The sequence below is a fragment of the Notothenia rossii genome (assembly GCF_949606895.1).
Source record: "Notothenia rossii genome assembly, chromosome: 1".
Lineage (NCBI taxonomy): Eukaryota > Metazoa > Chordata > Actinopteri > Perciformes > Nototheniidae > Notothenia > Notothenia rossii.
Genome location: NC_136912.1, coordinates 77,865,488 through 77,893,237, shown reverse-complemented (window position 1 = coordinate 77,893,237; position 27,750 = coordinate 77,865,488). Strand labels below are relative to the sequence as shown.

The following is a 27,750-nucleotide window of genomic DNA, read 5'->3' as shown; positions in this document are numbered from 1 at the left end:
GCCTGCTTTGTTGCTCATTGTTTTTTGTCACTAAAGCACATAAGTGATTGATTTTGGTTGTATAATTACTGGAGCATTTTGGATGATGTGTGTTATTTAATAATGTGACGATTGTGATATTTCATGAAAGCAATGATTCCTGTTATTTTATTCTGTTCTATTCTACTCTCTGCAGCAGGGGGTGATTGTTGCAGGGGGAGAGGAGTACCTGATTGAACCCCTTGTCTCACCAGATAACCAGACCAGGACGGAGCGGGGGGAGAGAACAGAGGGGCGCCCCCATGTGGTTTACAAGCGGTCATCGCTCCGCCATCAATACAAGGGCAAATCCTGTGGAGTCGTTGGTAAGAGGAGAGATATTCTGGGCTTTTTATTAGCAGAAGTTTTGTCCAGACTGGAGGAGTAAACGTGCCCAGATTGATTTGCATAGCAGCCAGCAGCAGCAGCAGGTTGAGGTTGTGTCTGAGTTCCCAGTTGTGATTGGGTGTGACTGAGTCTGTGTTGTAGGGCGTTGCTGCAAAAGCAAAAGTATTTTCAGAAAATAATATTGTTGCAAATAAAAAGTTAAAAACAAACCCTTGCTAACCTTTTTTAGCATGCTGTATATCAATTGAAAGTGTGTTCAGGCGTCAAAGTGCTGTAGGAAAACTATAGTGAGTCATTCTTTTTTCAATGTATAATTGGCTGAATTTCTGCTGTGCTTCTGTGATTTCTTACTATATGCCGTCAAATCGTGTACGTGTGATCTTCCTCAGATGAGAAACCGATGAAAGGCGCGTCATGGTGGCAGCGAACTCTAAAGACGCCTCCCCATCATGTCGGTCGTGGCCAGCTGCCTCTAAAGCGCTCAGTTAGCCGCGAGCGCTACGTGGAGACGCTAGTGGTAGCTGACAAGATGATGGTGGGTTACCATGGACGCAGAGACATCGAACAGTACATCCTGGCTGTCATGAATATTGTAAGTTTCACAACACCGGAGATGCAAATTCACAATGTATTGAAAAGCCACTTTCCCAGTGTTATTGGAGTCATTACTGATGAAAAAAAAATTTCCTTTCTCAGGCATGGCAGATCTACCTAAAGCTTTAAGCCAAGATGTTGTTCTGTTTTGTGTAGTTCAGCTTTTTTCTAAGCTTTTAGTAGGAAAATCAGGCAATTGTGGTTTGTTTATTTGACATCAAAACAAAACTGACAGCACGTTGGAGTCAAGTTCATATTCGAAATATTTCAGAGGAGATTAAAGAATGTGTCTACAATGTTAAAAATAAGTTTACTGTGTTTTTGTTTTGGACAGTCATTGTAAGCTATTTTGGTGTTCAATATGTCTAATATCACTTTTTTGTAAGTGTTGGTACAAAGGAAATATATATATTTTTATAGATACTATAATGACGCAATAGTATTGTTCATGAAAAACCCTTTTAAAACCAGTTAAAAACCCAAATAAACAAAACATTTAGGTCAACAACTTGTTTATTTATTGTTAAAATAATTTAATTTGGTTTAATTTAGTTGCATGATTAATGCTTAGAGACAGAAAGGAAAACAAATGCATAAACCTTTTCTTTTTTTTTCTGGTGAAGGCCACATGTTTTACTGTCACGCTCAGATTGTATGTCATCATCTTAACCGTTTCTTGTCACTGCGGATCTTCTCACACACAGTTAATCACTTTAAACTCATACATACACATGTTAGGAATGTATGTAATGAAGGGTTGGTCAGCCACTATTGTTACAAGAAGGTTGCATCTGGAGTGTTACAGAATCTCTGAAACCAACAGCGTCTCCTGAGTGGTGCGGAGCAAAGTGTGCCAAATTACAGCAGACACCACTAATGACAAGTGTCTGTAGTAGTGGTTCTAACTCTGGTTGTTTTTGATTAGTGTTGGTGCTTTAACTCTTAAATAATCATTTACACTTGTGGTGCACTGACTTTACAGACCTTCTAAAATTCTCAGACTATTCTGTCTTGTAGAATAAGTGTTTGGTTATAATGTAAAATTGATCTTGGTAGAGGAAAAGACAGGGATGAGTTCAAAGCACTCTTCTGTTTTCTCTTGCCATTGAGCATTTCTCGCTACAAATGAATCCAGAGTTTGTGGTGGTCTTATTTAGAGAATTGACCAATACATTTTTAATCTTACAATATAATGCATGAAGGCTAGTCCCTGAACTGGAAATCAGGTAGTATTAGTGGTAGTTTTCCATACATTTTCAAGATTGAGTCTTTCTCCTCGTAGAACTTCTCTTGCCATTACAACTCTAGTTTTATGAGGAATTATTCCTGTGTTTATTTCAAGTGTTGTCTGGGCTCTAGTGTTATTTTCTCCTCTGGTCTATTAACTATTTTTAAGACTGCTCTTTTCTTGTTTCCCTGGAGGTCAGGTTGCCAAACTGTTCCAGGATTCTAGCCTGGGGAATGCAGTGAACATTGTGGTGACGCGGCTCATCCTGCTGATGGAAGATCAGGTAAATAGACATTGTCAACTCCTGTAATAAATGTGGCTCTCGTATTCTCTCCTCATCTCTTTCTGTACTTGTCTTTCCTTTCCCGACTGCAAAAAAATCTTCCCCGACAATCATATATGAGCTCGTTGTGGAATCAAATGATTGGCTTAAGTATCTTTTCCTCCAAGATCCCAGGTCTTTGAGTCTGTAAGTGGTTCTTGTGAATGGTGGCTGTAATGAAATAGACAGGAGGTTGTAAGGAAGAGGTAGATGGGTGAGGTAAGGCGGAAAAGTAAGGATATGAGGGGGGGTCTGTACCTTTCAGACAGAGCAGCTTTGTAACTGTCCTGCTGGTTCACTCTGATGAACAGTGACCTCTATGAGCGTTGCTATGACGCACATCCAGGGTGTAGAAAAGCTTGAAGTTAGATTTAGCTGCTGATGCAAAACACAGCCTTTTAGTAAAGTCCCAAAAGAACACCATCAGGATCCAAATTCAGCAGATTCCTCTAGATTCCGTTTATGATTTTACAAATATTTTAGAGCCACGCTAGCAGTCGGACACTTGGTCCACTACTTTGTCCAGACTGAAATGTCTCAAAAACGGTTGGGCAGATTACCATAACGGCCCGTCTACACAGCAGCATTAAAAAAATCTTCCAACGTTTCTCTGCCCATTCACTTTGAATGGGGTGACGTCACTTTGCCTTGCTTTTCGCCGAACTGCATTGTGGGGAAGCAAAGCGAAGATTTCCAGGATTTCCAGGATTTTCAGGATTCCAAAGTTGAGCAATCTTCAACTTTTGAAGCTGAGGTGGAAGCGTCAGCCAATCAAATCCGTTTATGCAAATCTGACGGCCCGTCCACACAGCAGCTTTGAAAAAATCTTGAAAATCTTGGAGGTGGGCGTGTCTGAAAGCTTGGGGATTTTTTGTGAGCAACGCGACCGACAACCAATCGCATGAATCTCCCGCCCCCGACATACAAAGCAATAGCAATGTTAAAACAAAGTAAACTGGATATAAACTCCCCAAACAGGCGAAAACCTACCCGTTTCACCCACTGTCTCTGCCACCTCCCTCCATGCCTGGTTCCTCCGGTTTGTATCCCGGTAAATAGTTACTGGTCGTAAAGAACCGGGTGATTTGCTACCGTAATTTCACGTTTGGAATACGAGGAAATGAACTGCGGTATGTCTCTCCCAGTTTACATGTGGTTTGATTGGCTAGTGCTTGTACTGTCAGATTTGCATAAACAGGATTTGATTGGCTGATGTTTCCACCTCAGCTTCAAAAGTTGAACATTGCTCAACTTTGGAATCCTGAAAATCCTAGAAATCCTGGAAATCTTCGTTTTGCTTTCCCACAATGCAGTTCGGCGAAAAGCGAGGAAAAGTGACGTCACCCCATTCAAAGTGAATGGGCAGAGAAGCGTTGGAAGATTTTTTTAACGCTGCTGTGTAGACGGGCCGTAACGCAGCCTACACACGGCTGCGTGCGTTGTTGCTTGCCGGAGGGGGGAGGGGCTGAAACTCAACCAATAACCAATCACATGAATCTCCCGCCCCAGACAGACAAGCACGCGGTTTGATTGGCTAGAGCTTGTACTGGCATATGATTCGATTGGCTGACGCCTCCGTCGAGGCGGCAAAAGTAGAACATTGCTCTACTTTTGCAGCGAGCACCACGTTGCTCGCAAAAAATCCCCAAGCTTTCAGACACGCCCACCTCCAAGACTTTCAAGATTTTTTCAAAGCTGCTGTGTAGACGGGCCGAAGAGTTTTTACAAATATTGATGTCCTCCCAAGGATGAAAATGTGGGTAACTTTTTCTTCAAGGACGACTATCAGGTTAAAACTTGCTAATGCTATGTTAACACGCTAATTCAGAAGGTGAACATGGAAAACATTCCTAAATATTGGCAATTTAGGAGGTAATTTAAAGAATATTAGCATGTGACATGTAGCTCAAAGCAGTGCTGTGCAGAGCCTCACAGGGCTTTTAGCTTGTCGGTCTCTTGTTGTATGACGTAAGTGAGTGAATGGATGTTATCGAAGGAGCAGAGTCTGAATCCACAACTGACATCTAGTCTGGGGTTCAGCTCATACAAAGTATATGACCTTATCATCACAGCCAGGGAGATGACTGGGCCATCTAAATACCTCTTAAATGTCCTTATTAGCCGGCCATTAAACGCATGCGGTGAGACGGTGCGGCGGTTCTAATGTTGACATTCTAGCAATCTGACATCTGAATCATACTGAATTAAATATTAGGCATTACAGTGTGGTTTTAGGTTTCCTCCATAAATGTCTTATTAGGGAACATTTATGATTCATACTGCCTCAAAATTAGTACCATAATTTACTTCTCGGATGTGTTCATCATTTTGTCAGAGCAAAGAAGTTCCTGTTTGGAACATTTGTGGTGGGCAATATTAGTGTTGTTATTCTTTCTCCATGGACTGTGGAGGTTGAGTTCGGGACAGGATGGAGAGTAGTCTCGGCGAGAGTCCTGCTGCTGGTTTCCAGCTCTGAAAACGGCAAGCTGCCCCTGGAAAATAAAATCAGGCCAGCATCGGGACCAGAAATGAGGAACTGTGGGATGAGACAATTACTAGTTATGTCACCACATGCATTCCTTGGTTACGGGTTCTCTCCAGCTGTGGCCAGCAGAGCACTCCCTTCTCTTTTTCTCCTCTGTGCACTCATTATATTGTAGAGCTCCTTCACTGTATCCCTGCCAGTGCCTTAGCATTCACTTGCAGCGAAGCCAAGGAAGTTTCTTAAACCTTTAAAACTGGGATCCTTATGTTTTCTCACCATGACACACAGCCCAATGAAATGCAATATAATGAAAACCATGTAACGCTGAATGTGCTGATTTTAGATTATGTGGTTCTTTATGTATTGAGAAAATACCAGCTTCTTTAAATAAAACCATTCTAAACCATTGGATAATCGTAAAAATGTAATGCCACAAGCCTAAAATGTTTTATTAGCACATGTAAATTGGCATTTTAGAGATTCATGGTTTCCCAGCACAGTAAGAATAACTGGTGTGGTTAAACAATGCAATACAGAAAGACTGAGGCTGGGCTATCATAGCATTGTTGGGCTTATCATCTGAGGGTTGAAATCACCCCTTGTTGACACTTGAATACAGTTATATTATTAAGTTGAGCATCTTTTCAAAGATATAGAATTGCTTGAATCGTTTTCTCCTTTTATGCGTTCAAGATAATATTACGTATATTTATTTTCCTAATTTGCTTTTAACTATTTATTACCTCTCTTGTCTCTCTTCCAGCCAACCCTAGAGATCAACCACCATGCAGGGAAGTCTTTAGACAGCTTCTGTAAGTGGCAGAAAAACATCCAGCACCGGAGCAGCTACGGTAACGCCATCCCAGACAACGGGATCGCTCACCATGACACTGCTGTGCTTATCACCAGGTAAGAAACCTTCTTCAAAGCAGTAAGAACTAAAGACTAACTGTGTTTTAGAGCTTTCTTCATAAATTATTTTACTAAGGAAATTTAGAATGAAGACATTGTTTGTAAGTCCAACACAAAACTTCCCAATGTGTGGGTGCACAACAAGAAGCTGCACTGGGCAACATAACGCTCCTACTGCGACTTGAAAATAAAAATATGTTAAGTCTGATTTCCTGGGCAAAAAAGGGTTAAAGCAGCGTTTCCTCTTAGCTGAATTCCTACATTCCCAGCCCTTATCCTCATAGGCTTTCATCATGCCAAGTCCAGAAAGTTAGACTGTTGTCTTGTCCTATTTGAGGTGACGATAGCAGTGGCGGCTCTGCCCAACTCAGCATCTGGAAAGAAAAACGTAAAAGAGATATGAAAAGAGAGCAAGTGACATATTTATGTTTTGAAGAAAGCAGCCCAGAGAAAATGGACAGGATAAGAAAGTGGGAAGAAATTAAAGAAAAGCTGCGATGAATCTTACAGCGCTGGTTTTCCACGATCTTCAGTTATTTCTCAAACTGCCCTTTCTGTTACTAATACTGGAGGAAACAGACAACAGTGGTATCTGCATTTTAAGCAGCTCAACAATGTGCTATTGACTGAGGAATGTGCAACAGCTAACAACACAACCATGGTTTGGACAGAGTCATCTGAATCAGACAGGGCCGGACAGAGCTGACACACAAATAAATTCCTATTCTTCCTCACAGAATGTGCCATACAAATATATAAGATTGATGATTGTCTTGTGGTTTTGGTGGTGGCTTTGTGAAAACACTTGGGTTTTACGAGAGGATTTATCAAGCAGAGGATGGAAACTGTCCAGACAGATGACACCACAGTGACCGTCCATGGTTTCCTGCTTTTGTTCTTTTAAATCTATATCTGTCTGCTATCACGTCTGTCTCTGTGAGTGTCACCATCTGGGAGGGTTACTACATCTCAATGTCAATGTGCAGTGGTTAAATGAAATTCAATATATGATTACTCAAGTACTGTTAAGAACCATTTTTGAGCCCATGTACTTAAGTATTTCCATTCTATGCCACATTATACTCCATCTAAGAGGGGGATATTGTATTTCCCTCCACTTTAAATGATGATACAGTCATTTGAGCTATCCAGCAGAAAAAAAGAGTCAAAATCAGCCCTACATCTATCAGCTAACTATAGTCCAATAACATGATACATATTGAGTACTGTTATACAAGTTACTTAAGTATCTTTAGATGCTGATACTGTTGTACTTTTACTTGGGTAAGATTTTGAATGCAGGACTTAAACAATAATAACTAATATCTGAATATTTTAGGAGTCTTTTTGCATATCAATGTGTGATTACATCTATTAAGTGGTGCTGTTTCTGTGTCAGTATGTAGTTATTAGTCTAACAGCATTGTTGTTTCCGTTCTTGTGTACAGATATGACATCTGCATCCAAAAGAACAAGCCCTGTGAAACCCTAGGTAATACACACATACATACATACATACACATATTAATATTTGTACTTTTCAAACACTGTACTATGAATATTTGTACTTTTCAAACACTATACTCTCTGTACTATGAATATTTGTACTTTTCAAACACTATACTTACTGTACTATTCTTATAAGAACCCTCACCCCTTAGCCTGACCGTAGGCCTCACAACTGAATGCCTAAACTAAACACTAAACTGAACTAAAGTGGAATTCTAAGTGTAATCCTAAAACCAAGTCTTAGACCTCAACATTTAATGATTCAGCCCCAGGTATAGATAGGCCAACATATTTGAAACTCAAATCGGACCAAAGACAGATATTACAGAGCACACATAATGTTATTATTACTGTATAGTACTGATGTGTGTGTGTGTGTGTGTGTGTGTGTGTGTGTGTGTGTGTGTGTGTGTGTGTGTGTGTGTGTGTGTGTGTGTGTGTGTGTGTGTGTGTGTGTGTGTGTGTGTGTGTGTGTGTGTGTGTGTGTGTGTGTGTGTGTGTGTGTGTGTGTGTGTGTGTGTGTGTGTGTGTGTGTGTGTGTGTGTGTGTGTGTGTGTGTGTGTGTGTGTGTGTGTGTGTGTGTGTGTGTGTGTGTGTGTGTGTGTGTGTGTGTGTGTGTGTGTGTGTGTGTGTGTGTGTGTCAGGTCTGGCTCCGGTAGGAGGAATGTGTGAGCCGGAGAGGAGCTGCAGCATCAATGAGGACATCGGACTGGGAACAGCCTTCACTATCGCCCACGAGATAGGACATACGTGAGTGAAGCACACACACAGGGCCTATCTCCTTATTTAAAACCCAAACAAATCCATAATGAATTTCATCCTTTATGGGTACTTTGTGGATTAAACTATCTTTCAGTTTGATCTGTGCAGATTAAGCAGCTGCAAAAGCAGAACTTTTCTTAAAATGTGAATCCATCCTGAATCCTTACCAGAGGCCTATACTACGAAGCCGGATTTTCACTTAGCGAGGTAACTTCAGGGTAAACTCTGGGTTTCCGGTCCTACGACGCTGGTTCTCTTCTTACCGGGGTGGATCTCCATGGTAACTTATGCTGAACGGCCAGTGGCGGTTCTAGACCGATTTGACTGGGGGGGCCAGGCTGGGGCACAATAAATTCAGGACGAAAAAGACAAAGACAAAGTAATTGCGCATAAGAAAACAATGCAATACAGTTATTGGTATTTGTTTCAGTACACATATTTATTTCAGATACTTATAGTTACAGTTTTGCTCTAATGCAGGGGTCTCCAACCTTTTTAAGGATGAGAGCTACTTTCAAAAAATAAAACAAGTCGTGAGCTACTTTTACTCCTCTTTTTATAGTTTTTTGCAGTGTATATAATTAGCACATTTTAACCTTATTATATGCTTACCTTTAACCTTCGTGTGCTGTTCGGGTCTGTGGGACCCGTTTTCAGTGTTTACTAAAAGAAAATGTATTCAATTTAATTATTTTAACCTGCTCTATATGGGGGGTGGACCCCCATATAAGTTAAATGCATCAATCTGGTGCACTTTGAGCACAAAATGAATGTATGGATACAGCTCTCAACACTCATATGAAAGAGAGCTGTATACTTTTCAATAAGCCAAACATCTTTAGAATATGATCACAACCAATAACAAATAATTTAAACTTGTTTATTCTTATCTTATGTTACCTATAGCATTCTTTCTTTTTATTTGTGCATATTTTACTAATCACTCCCCTTTTAAACAGTTTTTTTTGGGAATGATTTCTTACTTTATCTTTTACAACTATATTAAATAGATAAAGGTGTGCTCTCTTCTCTCTCTCTCTCTCTCTCTCTCTCTCTCTCTCTCTACCTCTCTACCTCTCTACCTCTCTACCTCTCTACCTCTCTACCTCTCTCTCTCGGTCTCTCTGTCTCGCTCGCTCACAGAGGCTGTGTGCTCCTCGGTGGTGATGAAGGCTTGCGTTAAACATATTTGTAAAGTGGGGGAAACAGAATTTCGACATGTCCCCAGTGTAAATTACGCGGAGACCCCTACTCTAATGGGTCAGACTAGAATGACAAATATCGTTAGTTCCGCCTATTCCGTCAGCCAAGAAATCGTTTAATCATAAACTTTTTTTAAATTTTTTAATTTTTCAGGGGGGCCACAGGGGGGTCCAAAGTCGGTGATAGGGGGGCACTGGCCCCACCTGCCCCCCCTAGAACCACCCCTGTGAACGAGCAGGTTTTCCATTCACAGGATAAGTGAAAGCACCGCCTGCTGACCAATCAGAGCTTAGTGTGCAGAGTTTAAAGCTATCAAGCATATTACAGGAGAAAGGAAATACAGAAAAACTGCCGTTGCAGGAAAGACGGCCGGCAAAAATCAACTGACTGTGTGAACGTGAATATTTATAGAATATCACCTCCCATCTTCAGAGCAATCTGACTTATATAACATTAGCGTTAAGAAAGCTTACTTAAATATCTGCCACAACATAAGTAACCGGATCAAATTAACATTACGTACAGTCCGCGGCACTGTGAGTGCAGACGTCGATGTTTCCCATTATCATTCATATCATATCACATCATAATGTATCATATATTTCCTTATCTGAGTCAGCTTCTTGAGCCGTATCTGGCCGTGCAACACTTACAGTGTCACGTACTGTATGCAGAAGTATTATTTGAAGCAACACATTAAGTTGACGAAACACTTTTGAGTCGAATGTAATTAAAGTCAGATCCACTCGTGTCTTAGACAGGGCAGTGATATCATTAACCTGTTAATGTACGCATTCAAACACTTTTTCGGTTACCAGCTGTATTCACCTTGCAGGTGCAACTATGTGGCTTTTATCCTGGATAAAGTGTTTAAGTCATGGTTAAAGTTTAACTTCTTCATATTTGTCTAATATTATAGTTTTCTTTTCATTCAGTAAGTATGACGCCGCGCTGTCAGTACGCTTGTCCATGTTTGTGATTGGTCCAATGTTGCTAACGCTGCCACTTTCCTTTCATGTGAACGCGCACTCGGCCGGACAGAGAAACCCTGGCTTGAGTTACCGAGTTAATAACCAGCGTCGTAGGACCGCTTAGCGAGATCGCGTTTATTTTGGGTTAGTTAAGCCAGATAACTCAAACATATCCAGGGTATGTTGAACTGGATTTGTAGTACAGGCCTCAGATCTATTGTTGATGTTTTTTAGCTGAGACTGAAAAACAAAATTTCCCTGAAGGAATCCTTGAGGTGTCTCATTTGTCTTTTCTTGTTTACTGGTCTGAGAGGATCCTTCCCTCCTCAAATTACTCCCCCAGATCTCTGGAGAGAGTTCATGTAATGCCTAACATCATGAGTCATTTCCATGTGTTAAAAGTTGTATATTTTCTTTCAGTCAAACTATTTTATGTGCAATTAGTTACATATTGGGTTGGTGAAGCACCTGGAGATGCCTCAGTATTTTTCTTTAAATCTGGATTCCCTGTGTTATTTGGAAACTGTGTTTGCTCATTTGCCTGATCTGTATCACTTAGTAACATTCTGTCTTCAAATGGGTTTTGTTTCTGTCATGAATACAGTAAGAGAAGTGACCTATTGTATCCCTCTTTTTTCTCAAGCAAACCATGGTTTATTTTAGTATCTTACTTGCTCAGAGTACTGTAATTGAGTGTCACGTTGCATTATGATCCCACACAGCCCCGATAAGTATTAATGCAGATGGTAGATCCATGACTGCATATACATTAGTGTGCTGCTATATACAATCTCTTTCCTCTACACAATCAACATGTGTTTTTATTTAATTGTCATATAAAGTGTTTTGCCATCACTGTGCAGCTTTAGATTGAATGCAGGCCTGTTTGTGGTTCAGGATACCAACATGAAAAGACTGAACCAGACAGAAATGACTCACAGGGATGAAAAGCTTTCAGAACATTTTTATTTCAGGCTCAAACACAGCTACTGTGAGTGTTAAACAACACCAAATGGACCACTAACACAGTATCTTAAAGGTCACATGTCATGCTTTTCCGGTTATTACCTGTCCCCTTGTGTGTTATGAAGGTTTTTCTGCATGTAAACGGTGTGCAGAGTCAAAACCCTCAAAGTACACCCTGTAGCGAGTAAAACTCTAAAACAGAAAATACCTCCCCAAAACGCCTCGTTGGTGAAACGTCATCATGACGTCATCATCCATTTGATTCTTCCGGGTACGTGCTTACGAAAGCATGTACCCGGAACTAAATGGGCCAATCCGTGGAGCCGTTACGTTACGTCCGCGGAGCCGTTACGTTAAGCCCCCGCTGATTGGTCCAAATTGACCAATCCACACACACACACTCAGTACAGGCAGCCCTGCAGATTTCTGCTCCGTGCTGCAGGCTGATAACAGACAGTTGGGATTGCGCAAAATTCTCTCTGCAGAACCATTCTCACAGCGTTTATCAATCTATAAACCTTTTTCTTACTCAATATCAAGCCACACTTATTGTTTTTATTTCGGCTGTGACTTTGTGTGTGTTCAGGTTGAGTTTGGCTGTGTTTGGCTGTGTATCGCTAAACAAGGAAATCACGGAGGGGGGGGGGAGGGGAGCTGCAGCGAGCCGTTTAGTGGAGAAAGTGAATACTGCTGAATACACATACTTTACAGAGATGCTGTATGCGAAACCAATGTGAGTTTGGAAAATTGCACAGTATTTTTCTATTTTAGTATACCTCAACAATGGAATTATGATCAGTGGAAATGGCCATGACATGTGACATTTAATACAGCTGGTAAACTATTAGTAAATATGTTGAACATGGAGTATTTTTGAATAACTAAACATCTTTGGGCATGACTTTCCATATTTCAGCATTTCATAATTGAGGTCAGTGGGGTTCAAACCCAGAGCTCTGCCATTTTCCTATCCTGTATGCTGATGCAATAAGTTGCATTTGGGAATGGAGTAACAAGTTATCCTGGAACAATTAATCTGCAACCATTTTGATAATTGATAGTTTATTACATTGGTGCATTCTTGTATCTTTGTATTTATGTAATAAAGAGCATTGTCCACTGTCCTATTATATTACGTATGTATCATCTGTTTATTTTATTATACATAAGAGATGCATTCAAATTAGGTACTATGTGGTTAATGGTCACATGATTGTTTGTGTTTTAGCCATGACTTCAACATGTGGTCACAGATTTTTATGGATGAATTTACTGTAACATCAATAGTTATATTTCCCATGGGTTTATGTTTCAGGTCGTATATCCTTTCTGTTGTTAATTTTCATTTTATCAGACAGGGTTCTGACTGGCACTCGACTTCTATAAAAACCACTCGGTTATCCACTTTGATGTTTTTTCACACTCTCCTGGTCCCTGCTGCAGAAACGATTACCTCACCACCCGGCCTCAAAGTGTTGTCATTGTATAATTATGTGCGTTAGGTTTGGGATGAACCATGACGGGATGGGGAATGCCTGCGGGCCCCGCAGCCAGGAGACCGCCAAGCTGATGGCCGACCACATCACCATGAAGACAAACCCATTCATCTGGTCTGCCTGTAGCCGGGACTACATCACCAGCTTCCTGGAGTGAGTCAGCCTATCAGATATCTGCACCACCACAAATCATTTTGTAATCAGAGGTTTGAGAAAAAAAAAAAAAAAGACTTGGTTTTAACATTGGATTAACCTTTCCGATGGTCAGAAAAGACAGACACAGGTAGAAACATACATTTCAATTTAATTATCTACTTTGTTTTTTTCTCATAATTCATAATCATCATAAATACAACAGTTCAATTATATTTAACTCTCCCTCCTTGTTTTCTGTGCTTTAGCTCAGGTATGGGCTCTTGTCTGAACAACGTCCCCCCGAAGCAGGAGTTCGTGTACCCCACCACAGCACCGGGTCAGGCCTACGACGCAGACGAACAGTGCCGCTTCCAGTACGGAGTCAGATCTCGTCAATGTAAATATGCGGTAAGTGCTCTGGTATAGTTCCTTACTTTACATTAATGCTTGCTCTCAAGTCAGCGAAGAACAATATGTTGACCTATTGATCTAAGCAAGTGTAAGGTCTAACACCATTTTAGTGCAATACTCTAAATTAGTCATGCACTGAAGAGATAATGAGATTTTTTTAAAACTCCTTATTTTTTTGACGATACAATTCTTCAGCCACCCAAGTCAAAGCACATCTTGAAGTCTTAATTCTAGACTACTGCAGTTGCTGTTTCAGTTTTTAAGACTGACTTTCATCACTTCTCCAACAGCCTTTGCCAGTTGCACCATTAAAAAGACCAGATGAAAGCTCTTTGATGTTTGATGATACAAATATTTATTCTTATTCTTTATGATGGTACCAGGCTGACTTAATCCTTCTCTAATAAAGGATTTAATCTTAATTTATGTTGTTTACCTTGCTTCTCACTTCTTATTGGTATTCCTCCGCCTCTCTCCTTCAAGTTGGTCTCTTTGACAACGTGAAACTTCTTGGAATACATTTGTTGAATTGCATCCACTTTATTGCTTGGTCAACTTTTATGGTGCCAGATTCAGCGGGAATGGACATCTGGAACGGGGTGTATACAGCTTTATAGACTCATTACTATTGATACTATATGGTCAGAGCATATGTACTCAATAAAACATATCCCATGTGTTATAGGCATCACTGTAGAGAGAGCAGGAGGAGGATGAGTGCATCTGCTCTTGTGTCCTCATAATGAGCTTGTAAAGAAAGAAACACTCACTGACAAGTTTTCTCTCTTTTTCATGTTTTTATTCTTCTTTCATTCACACGCAGGAAGTCTGCAGTGAACTTTGGTGCATGAGCAAGAGCAACCGTTGTATCACCAGCAGCATCCCCGCTGCAGAGGGAACCATCTGTCAGACCAACACCATCGAGAAAGGGGTAAATACTTACATTATGATTTGAGGGCAGAAGGGGGCCTGTTGCCTGCACAAAGGATACATGTAGGACAACTTTGCTTCTTTCTTTTACAGGGAACTCTTTAGACAGTTTCTATTAAATATTAAACTAGTTTTTTCTTATATGCCAACAAACACTCAAATCTTAATTTAAAGACTTTAATAAAAGCCTTGAATGTACAATGGGAAAAAATAGGTATTCAGTACAGCATTTTAAATTCAAATAGCTTTATTCGTATGACCACTATGACATACAGCATCTCTGACACATCTTGGCGTGTTTTGTGTCTAAAGCATGATGACCCAAAAAATATAAACATGCTCAACCCTTTTTAAAAGAGAAAATATCTGTTTTAACAAAGTAAATAAAACTGGTCTTAAAGTATCCTGTGTAGTATTAAATTCGCTTAACAAACTTTAAAATGTTCGTAACTTCATTGTTTACATGCAAAGTCTTTGTATCTGAAGATATGTATAAAAAAATGTGTATTTGAATTGCAGTGGTGCTACAAAAGGGTGTGTGTGCTGTACGGGACTCGTCCGGAGGGCGTGAATGGGGGCTGGGGTCTGTGGTCGCCCTGGGAGGAGTGCAGTAGGACGTGTGGAGGAGGGGTCTCCTCGTCCATCAGACACTGTGACAGCCCCAGGTACAGTAAGGCTCTCAACTGTGACCCCTCTCAAATGCTTTATTTTTGGGGTTTAAGATGAACTTGGATATACAGTATAGCGCATCATTATCTGTTGCCGATATTACATTGTCAAGTATCAACTTGAAAGTACTGATCCACATTCCAGACTGTTTGTAGTTACTCTTGTTATGAAATACAATTAAAACCCTTTCTTGATATGTATAATTAAAAGTTTGAGGAATCTTGGTTTAAACATGTGTTCACTTACGATTAAGAAAAATACGTCACAATACGGCCTCATGCTACCTTGGAAATAGAAGAATGATCATTTACCTGCCAAAGGACACTTGAGAACTCAGATAAACCCCCTTATTAGTATAAACATATAAAATCACAGCACAAAGCTCCACGGCTCACATTAATTTACAGGCAACAGTGCCACTTTTTTGTGTGTATAAAACAACTCCGATGAGTCATCACCAAACCACTGGCAGACTTGCTTTCGAATCGCAGTCACCATATCCCTCATCTTGAATTGATTAAACTGAGAATAAATTGATTCAAATCTGAGGCCAACGGTTTTCTTTCTTATCATTTTTGAGAATCATTTGCACATTTGTTTTGGCTCCATTCGGTTCAATTTGCTGAAAGTTGAGCTGAGGTAACTATTCGTCAGCGGCTGGCTCGAGATTTCTTCGCTGGCGTTTTAAAATATGTTTTTATGTAGAGGTGTTGTCGTGCCAGTCTGTAATAGACAATAAAGCAATAAAAGGTACAGACAGTGAGATTGAAAACACACTGATGCAGGCAGACAAAGCAGGGATCAGGAGCCAGTGTTGTGTGGGGAAGTGATGGAGGTTAGAGCTTTTAAATTGTACTCAGATGTGACTGACTTTGTGTTTGGTTGTAGGCCAACTATCGGTGGAAAGTATTGTCTGGGGGAGAGAAAGCGCTTCAGGTCCTGCAATATTGATGTGAGTATAGCTGCTCTTCATCGCCGTCATGGTCAACATACTATAATCTAAAACATGAATATAATTTATTCAATGTGTTTGTGTATGGTATTTTGCATGGGACTCTGCTGTGTGTGTGTGTGTGTGTGTGTGTGTGTGTGTGTGTGTGTGTGTGTGTGTGTGTGTGTGTGTGTGTGTGTGTGTGTGTGTGTGTGTGTGTGTGTGTGTGTGTGTGTGTGTGTGTGTGTGTGTGTGTGTGTGTGTGTGTGTGTGTGTGTGTGTGTGTGTGTGTGTGTGTGTGTGTGTGTGTGTGTGTGTGTGTGTGTGTGTGTGTGTGTGTGTGTGTGTGTGTGTGTGTGTGTGTGTGTGTGTGTGTGTGTGTGTGTGTGTGTGTGTGTTACAGGAATGCCCTGCAGGCTCTTTGGATTTCCGGGTTATTCAGTGCGCAGATTTTGACAGTGTTCCTTTCCGGGGAAAGTTTTACACCTGGAAGCCATACAGAGGGGGTGAGTGTGTGTGTGTGTGTGTACCTCTTTGCCCTTAACATCTCCCTCTGCTCTATTGAGTGTTTTAGTGTCTTAAAGCTCATTGTTTGGGTTTTACATCCACCTTTAAAATATAAGAGTTCAAGGGCAAATCTAAAGTAGTTTCAGTAGTAGGTTCACACAATCAGATAAAACAAAGATTTGGGCTGAAAGCAAGGGTTGACGGAACATGATCAGCAGTCATGAGTTGGAAGGTGTTGTGTGTGTGTGTGTGTGTGTGTGTGTGTGTGTGTGTGTGTGTGTGTGTGTGTGTGTGTGTGTGTGTGTGTGTGTGTGTGTGTGTGTGTGTGTGTGTGTGTGTGTGTGTGTGTGTGTGTGTGTGTGTGTGTGTGTGTGTGTGTGTGTGTGTGTGTGTGTGTGTGTGTGTGTGTGTGTGTGTGTGTGTGTGTGTGTGTGTGTGTGTGTGTGTGTGTGTGTGTGTGTGTACGTGTGAGGGTGTTCGTGGAGAGAGAATTTAAGCTGCAGACTGCTTCTTGTCTGGCCTGCAGATGCTGGCTGCAGAGCGCCATGCATTCCCAAAATGCTTTGCGAGAATTTCTCGCTCCTGATGAGCACTGTGCTGGACGCGAAAAAGAAATAGCGACATAACTGCCTTTAATCTATCCCTCCAATAACCTAATGGCTTACAGAGATGGCCGGCCAGCAAAATCCAACTTCAGGCAACAAGTGCTCCTTTCATCAAGTCAGCTGATTTTACAATGGAAATCCCTTGCAGCTGTTAAAATAGGAACGGTGCCATAGACTCTGCCCTGCGTTAAGGCCATATTCCACCGCCCAGCCCCTCTGCAGCCCTCTCACTCTCCTCACATTCTCATGTCAGCTTACCTCCTTTCATTTTTACCCTCTCATTCCACGAAGACAGCTTCCTTTTCTTCTTCTTGCTTTTTGACTTTGTCCTTACTGTTCTGGTCTCTCCTCCTCTTACTTTATTTAGTTCACCATTATGCAATCTCTCTCTGGTGACATTGAGAACAGAGGCAGCCTTTCTCTCTCCGCTCACGCAGCCAAAGACAGTTCATTAAAAAAGGTCTGTTGTTTAAGCTGTTTTTTTTTTTAACAAACATGCTGTCACACATTGCTGTTCTCAGTCCAACAGCTTTTACGTTCAACCTTCACACTCCATAAAACACACCCTGCCGCGAGCCGCGCTTGCCCTGCCAAAGCTAGGCACCATGGGAATTGTAGTTTTCCATGGTCTGACCACTTAATCGTCTACAGGTCATCTTAGTACATGCTCTCTCTCCCTTTTTCTCCATTCCAGTACATATTGTACCTGCTACAGCGCTGCCAACGCAAACAAACACAGCCCAATTTGATGTCAACAGCCACTCAAATAGTGGAGCTGTTGGAGAGCCGCACGGATGAATGAAGGATATATACAACATGGCCAGACAAGACCTCAGAGTGTGTTAGTGCGGGCGTGTGTATGAGAAAATGTGGTATAGTCTTGCAAGTGCAAATCACTCTTAACTGTGTGGGTTTGTGTTATGAATTGTGTTTAGTTATGGATATCCTTTGTCACAGAGTATTTACAAATCACTAGAGATCTGAACAAATATAGTTATTTGTCTTCTATGATGGAACGTTTTAAATATCTTTGAACTGTTTGGAAACATAAGTGCATATCATTTTGTATGGTTTGAAAACACAAGTTGTTTTAATATGATGTGCTTTTTCAATGGTATGTATCATGTTGGACAATAACAAACATGACCTAAACATTATAGTGGTTACAAAATGATTTATAGATTCACATTTAGCCAGCACTGGAAATTCGTTTTTGGTAAATTGGCCTTGCTGCATAATTGAATAATTGAGTGCTGCCTTAGTAAAGTTTAATTTATAAGCTTTTCTGGACTTGAGTAACATTTAAATTATAACTATATGGAAATTGAAAGAGCAACATTTAAATGATAACTTCTTAAATTAAACTTACATTTTCAGCCTTATCAAAGGGATCTAAAAGTATCAAATATAATCTATGTTTCATTATGTTATAGTATTGGAGAACTGTCATTGCCATTTGTCCTATATGCTTTTGCCCACATAAACCAGTGCACATAAAAGTGGGTTGTCACTGGAGTCTGAACCTGGCATTTGGTGAAATTTACTTTCAATTGTTATGTTCTGGTAAATCAATACAACAGCATAGACTAAGAAAATAGGGAACGCCAAAGAACGTTTTGGCCAGAGAACTTGTGCGTGCCATTTGTGGAAATCTTGAAATATATGTCTTTCAATTGAACACTTTTTCCCTGTGACCGTGTGCGTGTTTATAATATTTAGATTTGTGCAGACATACACTACATGTGCATGTGTATTGTACTTGCATCGGGACATGTGCATGCAGCTTTAATAGAATGGGTTGATGTCCATGTTTGTGTGCTATAAATCCGGTATACTGATACTCTGGTGTGCTCCCTGTGTGTATGTCTGTGTGTAGGTGGGGTGAAACCCTGTTCTCTCAACTGTCTGGCAGAAGGATACAACTTCTACACGGAGCGTGCTCCAGCCGTGGTGGACGGCACGCCTTGCCGAGACGACTCTTTGGATGTGTGTGTAAATGGAGAGTGTAAGGTGAGATAAGGCTTTTCCGTGTGTGTTTGTAAGTCTTCATGTAAGCGTTTAATTGAAATAAATTAGAGCCATTAGACATCTGCATGTGAGCAGACAGTTGAAGCTGAAGCAGCAGAATAGAGGATCAACAAACGAATGAGATAATGTTGTTTATACTCGCTCTCCAAACCCTGGATTGCCGCCACTGTGTTGTCTAAACAATGACTGCGGACGATCATCACAATCAGCTGCTTAACTGAGAAATTGTTTTAACTTTGGCAGTGATCTTCCATTCCCATCAACCATGCTCTCTCTTAATCTCGGCTGTTAATGAAAACAAAACATCTAGCTGCTCATTTTAAAGTGAAGACCACCTGGAGGCCCAAAAGGTTCCTGGAACCCGTTTTGGCAGCCTCATGGTCCATTTGTTAAGGGATGTAGACCAAATGAATGGTAATAGCGTGCAGCTAAAATTGATCCACTTGTTGTTTATTTTGGATCTAGCATTTTCCAAAAAGTAAGTTGAATCTTTCGATGGAAAAGGAAAAAAAGTGAGGACAGAAGAAAGAAAAAAATCCTGATTTCCAGTGTGTTGTCTTGTGGTTGTCTGAGTGCCAACAAAAATAGTTTTCACCTCCCCTTGTCCTGGCTCTTACCCCCCATGATCTGGCTTATTGACGGGTCTCAAAGGTTATGTAAGGGAGGCTGAACTCATCCAAGAAGAGAGTTTTGTTTATCAACATCTCCTCTCTGTTCTCTCCTCCTGCACCGATCTCTCTGATTTCCCCCATGCTTTGCTCTGCTCTGATCTGAAAGAACTCAGTGACCCTCCTGCTCAGCTATTAGTCTGTCTGCACTGCAGGCACGCTTTATTCACTGCAGTTGTTCTCTTTCTCTTTTTTTCTTCCCCTTTCTGACTCTTCATCCATTCCTATCCCTGTTTTTGTTTACTCCACTTTTCTTCTGACTTATTCCACTCAGTCATCCTTCCCATTATTCTTCTCCATCATGTCACCTCTCATATGTTTTATATACACATTTGAAATGAAAATCTAACTTAAAAAACACTAAGGATAAATATCTTCCTTTTTGGTTTCAGTTTTGTGATTGCGGTCTGACAATGATAAGATGGGAGAAACAGAATGAAGTGGATAGGAAAAGGACAAAATCTGCTGCTGCAGACAAAAGGCATGAGTCAGAGCACCTTTTCCCCAGATCTCTTGGACAACATATACAGGGCCAGATTTACTACATCTATGATAATGGTGTTCGACTAACATGTGGCACAGCTTTCAGTCGACTCCTGGACTGCACCTGTTGTTATAAGGCTTCTAGAGACGAGTGAAGTACAGCTCTTAAGTTAAGAGGTGGGATTTGTTTTATGGTCATTTTTATTAAAGAAGGGAAAATGCACATAGATATAAATGAGCACCTATTAACCGTGCTCGGTATTTTGTCAAAAAACCTCATTAAAAAACAGTGTTTGTTTTCAAAGTATTTACTTTGTCTAACTCTCTCTATAAACATCTTTAGCATATATCTGATATGAATCAAAAATATGCTTCTAGTATGCAGTAAATGCCAAACCAAATGCAAAGTTAAATAAACGCTAATATTTTAGGTGGAGTCTGTAGTGACTTTACACTTTAGTTTAATGAATACAAACCACAACATCCCTACACTTTTTGTTCATTAATGTGGTGTGGAAGTTCATTTTTTAAAGCATATATTTCAGCATCACAAAAACCCATATTTATAAGCCCTCTAATAGTCCAGAGACCTTTATGTTTAAAAACGTCTTACTACCCACAATAAAAAGCCACCAGCCGATACCCATGAGTTGAATCTCAGTTTCAACCCTAGCTTTTTACTTTTGAAATGTGATCTAATCAGTGTAAAAGTAATAATAAACATAAGTCTCATTATCCCTCTCTACAATAAACAACTGCCATATGAATATATGAGTGTGAGCGCTGTTGCCATTCATTGTCTACCCTTTTGTTTAGGTTTGGTTCCCTGTTAAAGAGTTTGAGTGAAACCACCTGCTTCACTCATCATGAAACTTATTTATGTCGACAGCTATGAGTTTAGCAACCTCAGAGCATTAAGTCTGCACAGGATCAAAAAACACATCTGGTCTTACCATCTGATAATTCTGTGTTTTGGAAAAGTGGTCTTGAAGACATTAGAGGTAATCCCTCAGCCCGGCCCCCGACACCTCTCCACTTACTGACTGTGCCCCATGACCCTGACTGACCCTTAAGCTCACTTGTTTCTCCCTTCTTTCAGCACGTAGGCTGTGATCGAGTCCTCGGCTCGGACGTGCGCGAGGATCGCTGCCGGATCTGCGGAGGGGACGGCAGCAGCTGTGACTCTGTGGAGGGACTCTTCAACGACTCGCTGCCCGAAGGAGGTACAGAACTCAAACACTCAAGCACCAGCCAACTCATACATTTTAAATGCTGCCACAGAGATTTCTGCACATATAGATGAAGATGATTTCATGGCCGAGGGAAGATTTGATAAATATTGAAACACCTCTGCTCCTGAGATTCAGATTCAATTAACGGGATGCATTTACCGTGAGAAGTTATTCATTCTATTCGTTTTGTGCACAATCAACATTTGGATTTGAATGCTCTGGACTGTAAATGCATCTTGGAAAGCTGCCTTGCCATGTGAGTTAGGATACCCCAGACATTCAAAGTGTATCACATAATTGTCTGTTCACATGCAACCTCTGTCCACAGCAGCATACTGTTACAGCCATGAGTTAGATAAAGCCAACAGAACTCTACAAAGCTGCAGGAGAATCATTTGTTTCAGCACCTGCTCTGCTAGGAGATAAATTATGTGTATGTCCGACCAGTTGACGCAGCCTAGGCTTAAAGTTGGCATTACAGATTATAACAATCGCTAGTCTTATCCATCTTTGTGTCTACATTAGTTTCTTCATGACATTTCTTATTATTGTGTTACATAATAACCAACGCCTATAAATTGCTCTATAGTAGTTGTTAGTCTCATTGTCTGTAAATATAGACTTAGAATAGGGTTGACAGGAAGATATAATTGTATATGATCTGCATATAAACAATGTAATGCGTCCACCAATGACATGACCAATGGTAATCTTACAGTATACAAAGAGAAAGATAAAGAACCCTGAATTAACCCTTCAGGTTTCTTCATCTAAAATGAAGCTACCAAGTCTTACATGTCCTTCAAAAATATAAACCATTAAAGAACCAAGTTCCTTATCGGTGCATGGTTATAGAGTCAATTGAATATATTGTTGTAACAATTAAGTGGCTGAACAGCTGTAAGGTCAATAAGGGTTACGATTTAAGTAAAAGCCAGCATGGGTTACTAAGTAGAATTTGACAAAATAAATTCTGAGAAGTAAAAACACTCCCTGAAAAACTCTTAACCCATAAATAGACGCATATACAATACCATACGCTGTATATGCATACATATATTTATCCAGCAGCTACCAAGGGACACGTGGCAGACAGATTTAGGTGAGGTCGGACCAGTGTGGCTTGAGGTCCAGCTGCTTTTGGATCTATTCTGGGTTTCATTTCTCCCCGCAACACCGACTTCAGAGTTTCTCACCCAACTGTCAACTCACCCCCTTCCAGGATTCCTCGGAAGGGACGCACCCTGAGCCGGCAGCTGTGCTCTGCACCGCAGTGGCCAGGCCAGCCGGTCAACCCCAGCTGAGGTCGCAACTATCTGCCAAATATCTGACATTACTGTTACCCTTAAAAAAAATCCATTAGGAGAGCTGAAGTCAAAGTGTAGGTTGCTGAGTCACGCTTTTCATGATCTGGGGATAGTATTTACGTTCAGTGTTTTTATTAAAGGGGGTTTTACAGGTTTACCTGTATTCCTCATGTCAATTACACTGATGTCCTAAAACAGTGAAGTGCTCCTTTAATCAGCTGCAGTCCCAGCATGCATTGCAGTTGTTGCCACCAAAGCGCCAAATATAGATTTAAGGTTTTTTTAACAAAGACAATGTGCAACTGTTTGGTTTTGCGAGTCTTGGTTCATTCCAAAAACAATGGTTATTAATATGATGCTATAACAGCTTCTGGGACGGCTTTCCCCTCAAGATTTTGAAACCTGGTTGCTGGGATTTTCTCCCCTTCAGTTGCAAAAGCATGAGTGACGTCCACACTGGTGTTAGGCAATGAGGCCTGGCTTTCATTTATCCCAAAGGTGTTAGCTGATGTTGAAGTCAGGGTCCAAGCTGAAAAGATAGTAGTGTCTATAGGTTTGGCCGTCTAATTACAATGTTTGCCAATACAAACTTAAGTAAAAAGAGGTCACTTAAGTTTACATGACATTGCATTTAGCTGACACTTTTATCCAAAGCGACTTACAGTAAATACATTCGACCAGGAAGATACAACCTTGAAGAAAACCGAATCATATAAGTACATCAGCCAAACATTTCAAGTGCTACTCAACTGGCTTTAGATAAGCCAGTCCTTTATTAGTATATAAGTGCTCTGTTAGCAGTTATTTGTTCGTAATTCTATCGCTCAAAGTGGAGTCGAAAGAGATGAGTTTTCAGTCTGCGCCGGAAGATGTGCAAGCTATCTGCTGTCCTGATTTCAATGGGGAGCTCATTCCACCAGTTTGGAGCCAGGATAGCAACCCACTTGTTTTTGCTGATGGGAACTTGGGTCCCCCTCGCAGTGCGGGTGCAGCAAGCCGTTTGGCTGATGCAGAGCGAAGTGCACGCGCTGGGCTGTACAGTTTAACCATGTCCTGGATGTAGGAAGGGCCAGATCCATTCGCAGCATGGTACGCAAGTACCATTGTTTTGAAGTGGATTCTAGCAGTTACTGGAAGCCAGCGGAGCGGCGTGGTGTGGGAGAATTTATGAAGGTTGAAGACCAGACGAGCCGCTGCATTCTGGATGAGCTGCAGAGGTCGGATGGCACATGCAGGTAGACCAGCCAGGAGAGAGTTGCAGTAGTCTAGGCGTGAGATGACGAAAGCCTGGACCAGAACCTGCGTCGCTTTCTGGGTCAGCTGGGGACGTATCCTCCTGATGTTGTAAAGAGTGTATCTGCAGCAGCGGGTTGTAGCAGCTATGTTTGCAGTGAAGGACAGTTTGTTATCTAGGGTCACACCCAGATTCCTTACAGTCTGAGTCGGGGAAACAACAGAGATGCCAGTTTACATTTGACTAACCTGTCAGAAGTCCTAAAAGTAGGAACTCGGTTGACTTGGTCACAACTTCCGTACAACTTGTTTTCATCTCGAGGCAAACTGAAACTCCAGAGCCAGTCAAACATCTCTGGAGGTTTATTCTGGATACAGAAAGATTTCTGAATCACTTAGTCATGTCTATAACAAGCTTTTGATTAAGCTGAACTCCCAAAGCCTTTAGCCAGTGCTTCTCTTCTCTGCTCAAGGCATTTCAATGTGGTCTGGGATTAAGCCATTGAACCTACACTTTTAAAATGGAGGAAAAAGGACATAAATGACTTTTTTGATAGACAATGCAACATTTAGTCTATTCTCTGTGCTCTTGGCTCCAATCCAACAATGTCTCTTAAAAACTTTTTCCGTCTGTCCAGCCTGTGTCTCTGGTAGGCAGTAAAGTGTACCACACAGGTTCCCAATTATTAACAGATCAAACCTTTCTCACACTTTTGCTCTCCCAGCCTTTGTGGCCATCAAACTCCAAATCTGTTGCTCTAGTTTTTGTCGCCTCCATCCAGAAACCCAGAGCAGGGTCAATCCGACCTGCAGAGCTCAATAGGGAGGTCACAAGCCAAACCTCTGCTTTTGTGGTCAAAGCTTTGGAAGGAATAATTTAATTTTTTTAAATTATTTGTGTGTGCCTACAGTTATTTACAGGGCTGCACTGACTGTAAAAGATTGGTTTTCTCTGCAGAGGTGAGATGAGCGTAAAAAGAAAAAGAGACTAAACCAGATGGCAGGACGAGATGAAGAGGGGAGAAGCCGGTTCTTGGCTCGGTTCGTTCTCTAGCAGAGAGCCAAGCTGAGGCCGGCTGCCCAGGAATGCAGCTGGAATCTGAAGCCTCTGCTTAGTCCATTGGCGTCCCGCAGAGCTTAAAACTGCTTATGCATTGTTATCCCCTTCTTTAGCTTTTTGACTTTGTGTGTCTCAGGTTATGAAGAAGTGGTCAGAATTCCTAAAGGCTCAGTGTTCATCCACATACAAGAGCTCAACATCTCCCTCAACTACCTTGGTAAGATTATATTCAAGCTTATGTTTAGTGTTATTGCCTGTACATGTGATGAGTTAGAGAAATATACATATACTAAGTAAAGTACTTCATTTATCCAAAAGGAAATTGTTTTACAGCAGGTGAAATTCAAAGTTGTAAAGCATGCAAATAAACAGAATATAAGCAAAATAAAATGATGATAAAATGATCAGGAATCGTTATAGGTTTTTATCTGAATGTCTTAACTTTACTCTGAATACTCCTGCCTTCCTACCATTCATTTCTTCCTTCGTATTGTCACTCTCCTCTGGTTCCCAGTGCTAAAGAGTAAAGGGGACCAGTACTTCATCAATGGGAAGCTGACCATTGACACACCGCGTAGTTTTGATGTCGGCGGGACCGTCTTCCACTATAGGCGCCCCACTGACGGACCAGAAACTCTTGAAGCTCTGGGGCCAACAAACATGACCCTGATTGTCATGGTAAGAATGGATCAAAAATTCTGTGTTAACAAATTGGGATCTTGAAAAAGTTTAACCATCATGTATTTTAAACCTTTGAATATTCAGGTGCTGGTGCGTGAGGAGAACCCGGGGGTCCACTATCGCTTCAACCCCCCAATGAACAGGGAACCTCTGACGGGCTTTGCCTGGCACTACACCTCCTGGTCCCGCTGCTCAGCCCTCTGCGCTGGAGGTACACACACACACACACACACACACACGCACACGCACACGCACACGCACACGCACACACAAACACACACGCAGGATTAAAACCATTCATAAGTGTCCAATGTCACATAAAAGTTAAGGGTAGAAGGGCAAAAAAAGTAGAGTCCCTATTGAGGCATTTGGGCAGATCACCGACTCTGAGATTGGAGATATCACACATTGCTAATCTCCTTTTCCCTCACTGACCTTTTTTAGTTTACGAGCTAATTTTCTCCTCTGAGAAGTAAATGGGGTCCTAAAGGAGACAGCCTGTTAAATCGTGTCACTTTTTCTATGAATGACAGTTTAACATCAACACTAAGGCAACACTGTCTATGGCAATAAACTGAGAGGAAGTAAGAGATAAAAAAATGCTGTTAGACCAGATTTATTTTCGCTTTGTCTTCCATACTAAAGCTTCGCTAGCACTATCATAGATCTTGGATTACCCGGGCCTTTCCCACATAACTAATAATCGCACTGTGGCAGGGTTCAAAACAACATGGAGATGCTAACGTATCCACTCACTTTATAATGCCTATGTGTGTCATGTTGTCGCAGGTGTGCAGACACAGCAGGTGGTGTGTAGGAAGCAGGCAGATCATTCAGTCGTCTACAATCACTTCTGTGACAAGAAGATCAAACCTAAAGAGAGGAAAAGATCCTGCAACACTGAGCCATGCTCCCCATCGTGAGTAGTCTCCTGCTGATAAGATTTTCTTCATGAAAATGAAATGCATATTTCTCAGGATTTGTTCATAACTTCTTTTTTTTTGCCAGATAAAAGCATTTTAATATTTGTGTGATTGTTCAGGGTTCATTCTACAATCACACTTTTGACGGTGAAATAACTCGGGGTTAGACTCCTTTTTTGTCAGATTTCCTTTAAGGTACTTAAAATGTTGTCTTTATTAAGTGTTAACCGTTCATAAACACGTATTTGTGTATTGTAATTGTAATGTTGTCTGTTTGCGCACTGTGATGCTGGGCATTCCTATTTCATCCTGGGACTTTCTACAGTATCATGTCTTCACTATATTATGCAATGCAATAGGAACATGTAAATGAAAAGCTCCCTCTCTGCTGTAGCTGGTGGACAGGAGATTGGACGGAGTGCAGTCGCAGCTGTAACAGCGGCCTGCGTACCCGGGAGGTGTTCTGTAAAAGGCGGCTCTCTGTGACAGAGGAGAAGGTCCTGGACGACTCTGCCTGTGCGACGCCGCGGCCCCCTCTCACTGAGCCCTGCAGCAACCACAGCTGCCCCCCAGAGTGGCTGGCCCTGGACTGGTCAGAGGTAACAGGGATCCAATCTTACATGTTTTAGTAGCATTTAAGTCTTTCTCTTATATGAAGTTTGTCCAGTGGAAACCTTAGAAACTTAGACATTAGCGCAGGAGAGTAAAGCCATGCAATATGCAACAGAATCGCAGAGCAGACCAAACAATTGCAGTTGTTGCATTCTTAAAAAACATAATATTGTTAAATTTGTCATGTGGGGAATCCCTCACATGTTTTTAATGTTGAACCTTAGTTTTGGGGAGACAGTAGGAGTTTAAATATGTCTTTTATGCCTTTGCAGACTTGTAAAATATATCTTTAAGATCTGCTGGTTTCAGCTTTTATCTGGTGTTTGTGTAATGTAGCAATGACACACACAGAAAAGGAATTTGTCCAGCGAACTTTCCAGGAACTGATCAGGCTCTTGACTTTGTTTCCAATAGAGCAGCTGCCCTCTTCTGAGTGGATTACAAAAGCTTCTTTCGCATGATTTCTGATTGCAATGACCCGCTGTTGCACCCTCCCATCGACTCCAAATCCCTGTCCCCTC

The 27,750-nt window shown here is 41.2% G+C and overlaps 1 protein-coding gene across 1 annotated transcript in view; it reads left to right on the top strand.

Annotated features, from left to right (window-relative positions):
- The window catches only part of adamts10 (ADAM metallopeptidase with thrombospondin type 1 motif, 10), a 40,596-nt gene extending 12,891 nt beyond the window's left edge, over positions 1-27,705 (top strand). Inside the window, exons 5-24 of the mRNA XM_079680024.1 lie at positions 176-344; positions 756-958; positions 2,388-2,471; positions 5,759-5,904; positions 7,356-7,399; positions 8,061-8,166; positions 12,821-12,967; positions 13,216-13,357; positions 14,184-14,291; positions 14,810-14,955; positions 15,848-15,911; positions 16,294-16,396; positions 18,879-19,012; positions 21,281-21,404; positions 25,150-25,230; positions 25,528-25,691; positions 25,779-25,905; positions 26,484-26,613; positions 27,012-27,216; positions 27,649-27,705. Coding sequence (XP_079536150.1) covers positions 176-344; positions 756-958; positions 2,388-2,471; positions 5,759-5,904; positions 7,356-7,399; positions 8,061-8,166; positions 12,821-12,967; positions 13,216-13,357; positions 14,184-14,291; positions 14,810-14,955; positions 15,848-15,911; positions 16,294-16,396; positions 18,879-19,012; positions 21,281-21,404; positions 25,150-25,230; positions 25,528-25,691; positions 25,779-25,905; positions 26,484-26,613; positions 27,012-27,216; positions 27,649-27,690 — 2,469 coding nt within the window. The 3' untranslated portion in view covers positions 27,691-27,705. The remainder of the gene's footprint in view (positions 1-175; positions 345-755; positions 959-2,387; positions 2,472-5,758; positions 5,905-7,355; positions 7,400-8,060; positions 8,167-12,820; positions 12,968-13,215; positions 13,358-14,183; positions 14,292-14,809; positions 14,956-15,847; positions 15,912-16,293; positions 16,397-18,878; positions 19,013-21,280; positions 21,405-25,149; positions 25,231-25,527; positions 25,692-25,778; positions 25,906-26,483; positions 26,614-27,011; positions 27,217-27,648) is intronic.
- The last annotated feature ends 45 nt before the right edge of the window (positions 27,706-27,750 follow it).